The following is a 10,696-nucleotide window of genomic DNA, read 5'->3' as shown; positions in this document are numbered from 1 at the left end:
ACACTGCGCTGAGGTTCTGTAACACTACGCTGAGGTTCTATCACTGCGCTGAGGTTCTGTCACTCTGGCCTGAGGTTCTATCACACTGCGCAGAGGTTCTGTCACACTGCGCTGAGGTTCTGTCACTCGGCACTGAGGTTTTATCAAACTGCGCTGAGGTTCTATCACACTGCGCTGAGGTTCTGTCACACTGTGCTGAGGTTCTATCACTCTGCACTGAGGTTCTGTCACTCTGCGCTGAGGTTCTGTCACACTGCGCTGAGGTTCTGTAACACTACGCTGAGGTTCTATCACTGCGCTGAGGTTCTGTCACTCTGCGCTGAGGTTTTATCACACTGCGCAGAGGTTCTGTCACACTGCGCTGAGGTTCTATCACACTGCACTGAGGTTCTATCACACTGCGCAGAGGTTCTGTAACACTGTGCTGAGGTTCTATCACACTGCGCTGAGGTTCTGTCACTCTGCGCTGAGGTTCTGTAACACTGCGCTGAGGTTCTGTCACACTGCGCTGAGGTTCTGTCACACTGTGCTGAGGTTCTATCACTCTGCACTGAGGTTCTGTCACACTGCACTGAGGTTTTATCACACTGCACTGAGGTTCTGTCACACTGCGCTGAGGTTCTATCAAATTGCGCTGAAGTTCTGTCTCTGCACTGAGATTCTATCTGCACTGAGGTTCTATCACTCTCACTGAGGTTCTATCTTTGCGCTGAGGTCTATCTGCACTGAAGATCTATCTGCACTGAGGTTCTATCTCTGCACTGAGATTCTATCTGCACTGAGGTTCTATCACTCTGCACTGAGGTTCTATCTTTGCGCTGAGGTCTATCTGCACTGAAGATCAATCTGCACTGAGGTTCTATCTCTGCACTGAGATTCTATCTGCACTGAGGTTCTGTCTGCACTGAGGTTCTATCACACTGCACTGAGGTCTTTCTGCATTGAGGTTCTATCACTGCACTGAGGTTCTGTCTCTGCATTGAGGTTCTATCTCTGTGCTAAGGTTCTATCACTGCACTGAGGTTCTATCTCTGCATTGAGGTTCTATCTCTGCGCTAAGGTTCTATCACTGTGCTGAGGTTCTATCTCTGCGTTGTGGTTCTATCACTGTGCTGAGGTTCTATCTCTCTGCGCTGAGGTTCTATCACTCTGCGCTGAGGTTCTCTCTTATTTTATTTATTTTTTTATTATTGTTTCACTTTTTTATATTTGAATTTGAATTGAATCTTTATTTCTTAAATTTCCTTTTATTATTTGATATTAGACGTTATCAATCACTTGCTCTATATTAACTCTGCAACACCGTAAACGAGGGGCACCCTCAGTGTTCTCTGATTGATTGATTGATTGATTGATTGATTGATTGATTGATTGGTTGGTTGGTTGATTGATTGATTGATTGATTGGTTGATTGGTTGGTTGGTTGGTTGGTTGATTGATTGGCACATAGTACTAGAAACTCGGACTAAAGCCTGACTGTATAATGTGTCTCAATGAAATTGAATGTTGATGGTGCAAACTCAGTGGGAATGTGGAGGAACCAGTCCTGTTTCCAGAGAAGGGCGCCCCTTTAACACCTGTAGCTCAGGCGAGGCAGCTTAAATGTTCCCGCCCTCTGAAAACTTGATCATACTTGTGCTTCTTCGTGCACGGCTCACATGGGCATGGAGAATGGGCAGAGAAGGCTCACGGAAATATGAACTTGGCGTGTCTGTTTCAGGTGAGTCTCCCTGCTGAGTTTCTACTCTCTGTCCATTAAGGTATATTAATGTTCTCTCTTGTAACCTGTGCGGTTTAAACTGAATTTCTCTGGCGACTGTGCTGCTAAACCGGGGTTAAAGTCCATGTTTCCCTCAGTGTGTGACTAATGCTGTTACATCCCTTTGCTGAAGGCAGCTGGAGCCCCTCATAAACGGCAATGGCAGAGTGTTATTTTAGCATGATTCCCCAATAACCCACTTTAAGCAAGGAAATGTCTGAATGAAAGAATGTCCGTTCCACATTTGACATAAATCTGTCAATTTGAATCAATTTAACATTCTTACCAAACCCCATATCTGATATATGGCCAGTATATTGGTTTCAAATGCACGACATATATTATCATATATGGATATCCAACTTGTATATCCATATGTGGCATATATAACTAGCATATATGACAACTTATTTGAAATTGGCCATTTTCAAATATATATATATATATATATATATATATATATATATATATATATATATATATATATATATATAATATTTTAAAATATATTTTCATATATTTCAGCCATAGGCTGTCTCAACATATTGCTGCTGTCAGAACAAGACCTCATATTCCAATTTCGTCATTTTTCAGTTTTTGATATAATTCAAAAATGCCTGTTGCTCTTTACATTGTATGTAAGTTTCATGATGAATGGACCAAAACAAATGGTCCAAAACGACTTAGAAAAAACTCTGGTTCCATTGACTTGCATTGAAAGTAAAGCAGGTTTTTCCTTCTCCTGTAGAGTTGTCATTATGGAGATATTGCAGTGATATATATATAAACATATATGTGTAATACATATATTTAACAATATATGATAGACAATGTGAATCTTATATGGATGGCATGTATTGCTCATATATGGTAGCTGCATGTTATGTAACATGAGACACAGAGCAGACAAGCAGCATATATGTATGATCCATATATTATACATATGTGCGTTCACCTATCAATCACATATTTGTGATCCATATATTATGTATATGTCCATATATTTGGTACTTATATACATATGCCATGTGTATATACATATATATTTTGAAATACAAGCCTGACCCTTTATGATATTTGTGCATATATGGCCGTATATCGGATTGCAGTATGGGACCTGATGTTACATCTTATTTTTAGGCTTCATGACTCATTTTCATGTATGAACTGTGAGTCAAGGAGGATGTGAAAGACTGTAAAAGAGATTTTCTCTATCACATCCACAACACTCAGTGAGTCAGGCGACAGAAAGCGAGACTGTCATCCTCCAATCGCCGATTGAGCCTTTAAACATTGAGTAATTGTAGTTAAACTTTCATATGGAAAGAGGGGTGTTGCTTTCTTCTGTGTGCTAAGCCCTTTCTCTGGTTCTCTTTGTAGAGGGTGCTTCTCGTGGCATCTGTCAGGCAGATCATATGCCACACGCTGCCTTTCTCGACACCGGAGGAGCAGGTGGAAGGAATTAAGATAGGCACTCTGAGTGGAGTTTACTCCCCTCCATACCAGCTGCTTGGTAGAGGTTATTTGAGAGTGAACGAAGAAACAGGGGACTTGTACACCACAGAGCAGAAAATCGACCGGGAGAGGCTGTGTCCATCACAGGAGGAAAGGGACTGTACGATTTCAGATGATGCCCTCGTAGGCCCTGATCAGGAGATGGTGAAGGTAATCGTTGTCGTGGAGGACATTAACGACAACGCTCCTTATTTTGAAACTGATGAAATTTACTTAAGAATTCCGGAGGATGCGGCTGTCGGGACGAAGGTCCTATTAGACAATAAAGCTTGGGACGAGGACACAGGCAGCAATGGAGAGATAAGCTACCATTTAGAAGGAGCTGGGAGCTTCTTCAGCATGGCCCAGGACGGGTCTGCCCTTGAGCTTGTTGTGGAAAAAGAGCTGGACCGAGAGGCTCAGGATGAGCACCGGATGGTTCTTGTTGCCACGGATGGTGGCTCTGTGCCTCTGAGTGCTACGGCATCTCTTGTCATTACGGTGCTGGACATTAATGATCATTGCCCAGAGTTCAGCCCTGATAGTCCTCACACAGCTGTGGTGTCAAGAGTAGCAGCTCAGGGCACAACTGTAAAGCAGGTTAAGGCCACGGATCGTGATCTGGGGCACAACGCTCAAATCACCTACTCCTTCAGCCCTCAAATTTCAGAGCGGGCCAAGGCCCTCTTCCGCCTGGACAGAGTCACAGGCAGGATCAGCTTAGCTGTGGATGTGAGGTTAGACACGCTGGAGGAACACGTGTTGAAAATCATTGCAAATAGCCCACATTGCCCGCCTGTGTTAACACAGGTAACTGTATACATGCAGCCGATGGTGAGCCTGGAGCCGGCCATCGAGATCAAGTTCATGGCAGAGTATAAAAACCAAACAATAGTGTTACGAGAGAACGAGCCCCCCACTGTTTTGGCTCTTTTGGAGCTGAGAGACACCTCAAGCGTTCAAGCAGTTCTGTCTTTAGAGGCAGACAGCATGCCATTCACTTTGAAAGAGCAAGCAGGCAACTATCTGCTTTCAACATCAAAGCCACTAGACTTTGAGCTGTGCAGTGACTATCGTGTTACTGTTGTTATAAGCGAAGCCCAAGGCGAAGGCGTGCATGGAAGGAAAGTGATCAAAGTGGCGGTTGAAGATGTGAATGATAATGCCCCACAGTTCGAGCAGCCTCACTATCAAGCGGAGATAGAAGAGAACAATAAACCTGGCGTGTCTTTAATACAAGTCAGGGCAACTGATGCAGACAGCCAGCTCTTCGGAAAAGTGTCATACCGGCTGATCCACACTCCTCCTGTCTTCAGTATGGATGAAGCAACAGGTGTGCTGTCTGTATCGGAGTCTTTGGACAGAGAACAACAGGGCACGTATGTCCTCACAGTGCTGGCCAGAGATCAGGGCTCCCCTTCTTTGGAGTCCTTGGTGTCTGTGTCTGTAAATGTGCTGGACCAGAATGACAACCAGCCCGCTTTTCTCAATCAACACTTCATCTTCTTCATCTCTGAGAGCATTCCAAGGCTAGCTCAGGTAGGGAAGATTGGAGTGAGGGATGCAGATGAAGGAGACAATGGGAAAGTCGTAGATGTGTGGGTGCTGGACAAGCACGTTCCCTTCGCTGTGGACCTGTCCCAGTTGATGCTACGGTGCACTGCTGAAGTGGACCGGGAGAAGAGGGACCGCTATGATCTACTCTTGCAGGCTGTGGACGGTGGCAGCCCTCCACGCTCCTCCACTGCTTCGGTGACCATTTTTGTGGAGGACATCAATGACAACCAACCTCAGGTGATCCTGCCTAGCAGCAACCTCTCTTGCCTGACCGTATCCCCCAGTACCAGGACGGGCAGTATTGTCACCAAGATCTACGCTGTTGACCGTGACTCAGGCATGAACTCGGACATCACCTACCAGATCACAGCCAGGCAGCCGGCCTGGCCAAGCCCATTCCAGATCGACTCTCATTCTGGGAACATCACGCTTGCAAATCGGCTAGCAGGGGGAGACTACGGCATGCACCACCTCTTCATTGTAGTGAGGGATGGGGGGAAGCCAGAGCCCCTGCAGGCCACAGTGTGGGTCAATCTGCTGATCAATGAGACACTGGAACAGTGCTACCTTACCAGCGTTCCTCCGTATCCATCCCAAACCACAGAACCCCCTGTGTTTTCGCAGCTGGAACCCCTCAGCAAGCCAGCACAGTCTTGTACCGAACCACCTTGGCTCGTACTGCTCTGTGGTCTGGGTATGATGGTGTTCTCGGCTTGCATGCTTCTCGCTGCCACTGTGATTTTTGTGAGACATAAAAACTTGACACGAAAACAAACAAGCAAGAGAGAGCACCTTGAAATGAAGCTCTTAAAATAAAGGGAAATTACTCCACACAAACTCTTTGTAAAGCTATGCTACAAATAGGACTGATCTGCAATCTTCAATGTACAAATATAATGTGGGTTTTTGTTTCCTGTGTTAATGAATGTATGAATCTATGTAAATCTATGAATCTATGAATCTATGTAAAAACTAACCTGGGCTGTTTCCCAAAAGCATTGTAGCACAATAGGGTGAGCAATATGTCAGGCATATCAGGCTGAAGAAATTTTCTCCATGTTCCAATACATGTTGTGATTTAGTTTACAGACAAGATGGAATTGACGAAATGCATCAGCAAAACTGCTGTGCCGCATTTAAAAACTCCAAATCTACGAGTAAAAATAGCTTTTTGCCAAAATAAATAATCAAAGAAAGAACGGCGGTAAAAATAATCAAACCAAGTCAGAAAAAGTTCTACTGGCTTGTTACTATGCACTTGTGGTTTTACAGTCTTTACGGTTAAATCTATTCTTTTAATGATATGTTCATTATAGTGTTTCAGAAGTGCTGACGACACCCAAGATATATAGTGATCTCAGCAAAAAGTGGGACACCTTTTGGTCAAGGCACCAGGGGTTCCTCATAAAACCATACACAACCTCTTCAGTGATGTTTTAATGCAGCAAGCTTCCTGAATTTAAATGTGTTAAAAGTCTACTGAATATAAGCTTGATTTTATACACCCTAAAAACACAAGCGCCGTTTCTTTCTTCTTTTTTAGACAACGTGGGACATGTTTGCGAAGGGCATTTCTAGCAGTACAGCAAAATCCTGTCTAAAGAAGTCACGTTTGGCTGAACGAGTGATAATAATTAACTCAATGTGGCTGAAGTCTTTTTAAAAAGCAAGCACTCATGAAGGATGGGCTCCAGTATGTTTCATACTCTGGCAAGGAGCCACAGCTGAGGCCTCCTTCCTAACTCAGTATGATAATAATAATAATAATAATTACAGATAATAATAATAATAAGTTACATTTTTATAGCGCCTTTCATAAACTCAAGGTCGCTTAAAGTATGCTCTCAATATTCTTCTATTCTCCTTTTCTGTCTACTCTCCATTCATTCTTTTCTCTCTTCACTAACTTGCAACTGTATGTCTTTTCTGCCTCTGTCTTCTCTACGTCTCTCTGACTGGCCTGGTTCAGGTGCCCTTTTGCTAAAAGTGCTAAAATGTTTGTATTAGGTCTCTTTGTACCCACAGCTTATTGAAACAGAGCCTGTAGGCCTGAAAAGAATAATCTACACTTAAAGGTCAAGGCCTGCCGGCTTCTTTAAGCCACACTACACAGAGCTGTTAATACAGTAAGGTAGTACACTAGTAGCCTAATGTTGGTAACATTATTGATGGTACATCAATAATTAGGCCTGTTATAAAATTCTCTGCCTCAGATACGTTGATAACTGTTATATGTGATAGTAGAGTAGTTTGAGCATAATTACTTTTAGACGTTAATCCTATAAGTGAAATGCTTCAAGCTAAAATATCTCATTTTAAATGTTGGTCATTTTGATAAGAAACTTATTGTATCTACCAGTATTGGCAGATAATTAGCATTTCTATAACGGCATTGGACAATAACGTGATATTGAATGATCATAACACACCAAAATGGCTATAAAGGTGTCCCACTTTTCCTACAGTGTTCAGCAACAATGAGACTGCACTTAATTATGTCTCTAATTATTTGTCAAATAGCTGTACAGTTGTATGCAAAGGCTTGAACACCCTGCCAAATGACGTTTTGATTTTCTATGTGAAAATAACACGTCCTCTACAGGAAAAAACCTTAAGTATGGTCTGTTCTGCACATTTTGGTGCATAATTTTGGATTATTTGCTGAGTTTATTGAAAAAAAAACATAAATTATAAAATGTGTCATCAATTTAAAGGCAAAGGCTACATTTTATGATTTACTGTCTTTTCCAATATGCTATTTTCAGCTAAAATAAAACAGTAATTGTCCATTACAACGTGCACAAGTGTATGTCCCCTGCATAGATCTGTGCATATTTTCACTTAGATATGAAACATGTAGATAAAACCTGTAGTTTAGGCAGGGGCACCCAAACCTTTACACACAACTGTACATGTATATATGGCTGTTGTTGGAACGGAACCCCATATCTCCATTATAACGTTTTTCAGTTTTTGACACAATTTGAAAACATCTGTTGTTTATAATATCACGTGTAAATTTCATGATGAATGGACTAAAAGAAAAGGCCCAAAATGACTTGGAAAGACGTCTGGTTCCATTGACTTACATTAAAAGTAAAGTAGGTTTTTTCCTTCTCCTGTAAAGTTACCGTTTTGGAGATACAAGGTTTTCTTCCCACAGCAGGGATATGTATAAATAGGTCTGGAATAACAACTGAGCAATTAATATATCTTTTAACAACATCCTTGTATAGAAGTATAAATAAATTCTGATTTATTGGCCTTTTAACCATGTGCTTGGTGCAGAGAGACTCATTTAAATTATGACCAAAATTATTATTATTGGCCGCCAAAAGTACATGCTGACTGATGAGCCCCCTTGTTGTAATTATTCCTGTCAGCTGATTGGCTCCTGTCTCTCAGAGAGCAATGCTGTATGTAGCTTATTCGTCTCACTGAACCACTCCTACTTAGACAAGCGTACGGTGCTGGAATTTGCCACGATAATATATCATATTGCTCACCCCTAATTCTGACTCTGTGATGCTTTGGGAAACGGAGCTGTTTCTTAGCTCTATAACAGATTTCCAACCTAATGTTCAGGGCTTTCCGGTCCCTCCACTGCTTTATTGTGCCAGCTCCCAGATCTGAGCCTGGTGGCTGATCAGCTTTCTGCAGGCCTACGTTTAAAGGTGCTGGAGAGATAATAGAACAAATTGTTGATTGACAAGTTGTTGATACACCAAGGGCTGGGGGGAGAATGAACACACCTTGCAAAAGCCCAAACGGTCTAAAGCTCAAACAGAGAAGTTCAATGATGAGGAGGAACTGAATCAATGTGAAAGTAAAGGCACCTGGACCACAGGAATGCACATCACCTAACAGGAACTTCACACTAACCCATTTTACTTCCAGGTTTCACATTTCAAAGTTTTCATGCCAACAGCAGTTAAAAGATCGGCCAGAAAGATCACAGCAACAAACATTACAGTAACCATGCGTTCACTACGGCCTTTGGGAATTCGTCTGTACGTGTGAAGCAATGTTTACTGTTTGAAGAGCAGAAATTTGCTTCTGTGCACTTAAATCATTCAGCCTGGAGCATTCTCTGACCTGAAATTCCTTACAAAAGTCTTTGTTTTGTTTTTTGTTGAAAGGTTACTTATTATTATTATTCAGCGGTTGGTCAAAAGTGCCCCCGATTATGTCAAGAGGTCAATAACTTTAATGGATCTCATGCAAAAAAAAAGGGTAATTATTAACACAAAGAGCAGCAGGGACCAGCTGGTGATTACAGGGGCAGTCTTACATGGTGTGGGTTTCTGTGAGGGCTAAAACGCTGGTCACCCAGAGGGCTTGGTAATCCTCCGTTGTCTTGATTAGCGCTCTCTCGGATTCCCAACAATAATTGATTGAAGTCTCAGGTATTGGTGTTCACAAAAGGCTCTAATGTTTCTCTTCAAGTGAGGTGATGAAAATCTCTCAAGGTGCTGCTTCAGAGGAGGCCGGGGGACGAGGCTGGGGGATGGGGTGGGGGGGGGGGTTGCATAGCGGTGACAGAAAGTGCTTCGTCTCAAGTCACCTGTCATCTGATAGCAGCCCTTCTCATCCCATGCAGGTAGATCTGGCCAGGGGGTGACGGAGGATCACCGTAATGTATTTCATTAGAACTTACAGTCATTCAAGACGGGCAGGAAGCATTTCTGAGTATGTTGACTCGGCAGTTAGTCTGATACCCAAATGTTGCTCTTACTCCTATTTATTGCAGAGCTGAGTGGAAATCATGTTTCAAAATCACAGAGAGATCTTTTAAATTATCCAGGTCTATGATATTGGAAAGCTTGGGGTAACTAACATGGGGTAAAATGTAACAAGGCATTTATTTTTATGTGGTTAAACCAAGTAAAACATGCTTTTGGTCAACTTCTTGTATTGCAATGACGCTGTAATCTGCAAATTTTCATGAATATTTCTCAAGATTTCTCACTCTAGAGACTATTTTTGTACCATAAAAGTAACTTTTATAATTGTGTTTCTTAATTTCTCAATTGTGCCTCTATATTCAGAATTCACCTGTTCTATTGCACTTACTTGGTGTAAAGTAGCACCACTTTGAATATTTTTGTGCAATATTTAGCGGTTTTTCTGTCTATATATATATATATATATATATCGTTGTTCTCAGAACAAAACCTTGTATCTCCAAAATGGTAACTTTACAGGAGAAGAAAAAAACATGCATTACTGTCAATGGAACCAGAATTTCCTTCCTTTTCTGTCAAAAACTGAAAATCGACAAAAATGGAGATACGAGATTTTGTTTCTGACAACAGTGATATGTGTATAGACACACACGCTCATGTGACTTCAAAACAGCTCATGTTCAGGTTTTTTTATGCAAAGATCAATCAAAAACTGAGGAATGGTGTAGAACATATTTCAGTTTTATTGTGCTTCTATGTTTTTCATCTTTGTCCTCAAAATATTTAAGGCAGATATTATTATGCATTCAGCTCGTCTGAGTCAAACAACAGAGAACTGCACTGAATTAATTGTTGTTTTAATTGATTTATCAGACTTTTCAACCACAACTACAACTACTCCCTCAGCCTGTGACAATCAGCCCCACCTGTGGGGTAAGTTGTCACATTTACACTCACTCTGCTTTGTGGTTGAACTGTTCATTAGTTCATAAGTACTGGAATGTGTTTGTGCTCATTTGAAGTCGAGATATTTAGGTTGTTTGTATAAAACAAGTCAACGCAAGTCTAGTTTCGCTGGACTGTCATTGGCTGCACGTCATTTGTCACACAAGTGTCTATTATACTGGTGACAAATGCTGCCTTAAAGTTGTGCCGCAAATATTGTATATTATATATACTAGTGGGAAACTTTTTATTTTTC

At 41.7% G+C, this 10,696-nt stretch overlaps 1 protein-coding gene across 1 annotated transcript; it reads left to right on the top strand.

The window, feature by feature from the left end:
- The first annotated feature begins 1,623 nt into the window (after positions 1–1,623).
- Positions 1,624–8,081, top strand: pcdh20 (protocadherin 20). Its single transcript, XM_017712530.2, has 2 exons — positions 1,624–1,720; positions 3,140–8,081. Exons 1-2 carry the CDS (start codon positions 1,697–1,699, stop codon positions 5,624–5,626), a joined length of 2,511 nt encoding a protein of 836 aa, XP_017568019.1. The 5' UTR covers positions 1,624–1,696; the 3' UTR covers positions 5,627–8,081.
- The last annotated feature ends 2,615 nt before the right edge of the window (positions 8,082–10,696 follow it).

This window comes from Pygocentrus nattereri, chromosome 8, assembly GCF_015220715.1.
Source record: "Pygocentrus nattereri isolate fPygNat1 chromosome 8, fPygNat1.pri, whole genome shotgun sequence".
Taxonomy (NCBI): Eukaryota; Metazoa; Chordata; class Actinopteri; order Characiformes; family Serrasalmidae; genus Pygocentrus; species Pygocentrus nattereri.
The sequence above is the reverse complement of the archived record's forward strand: the minus strand, read 5'-3'. Positions and strand labels throughout refer to the sequence as shown.

Bases quoted from the DNA above. Each gene is read 5' to 3' on its own strand.
- pcdh20 (XM_017712530.2), top strand. From the start codon at position 1,697: ATGAACTTGGCGTGTCTGTTTCAG. The intron at 1,721-3,139 runs GTGAGTCTCCCT...TTCTCTTTGTAG, and splicing joins ACTTGGCGTGTCTGTTTCAG to AGGGTGCTTCTCGTGGCATC.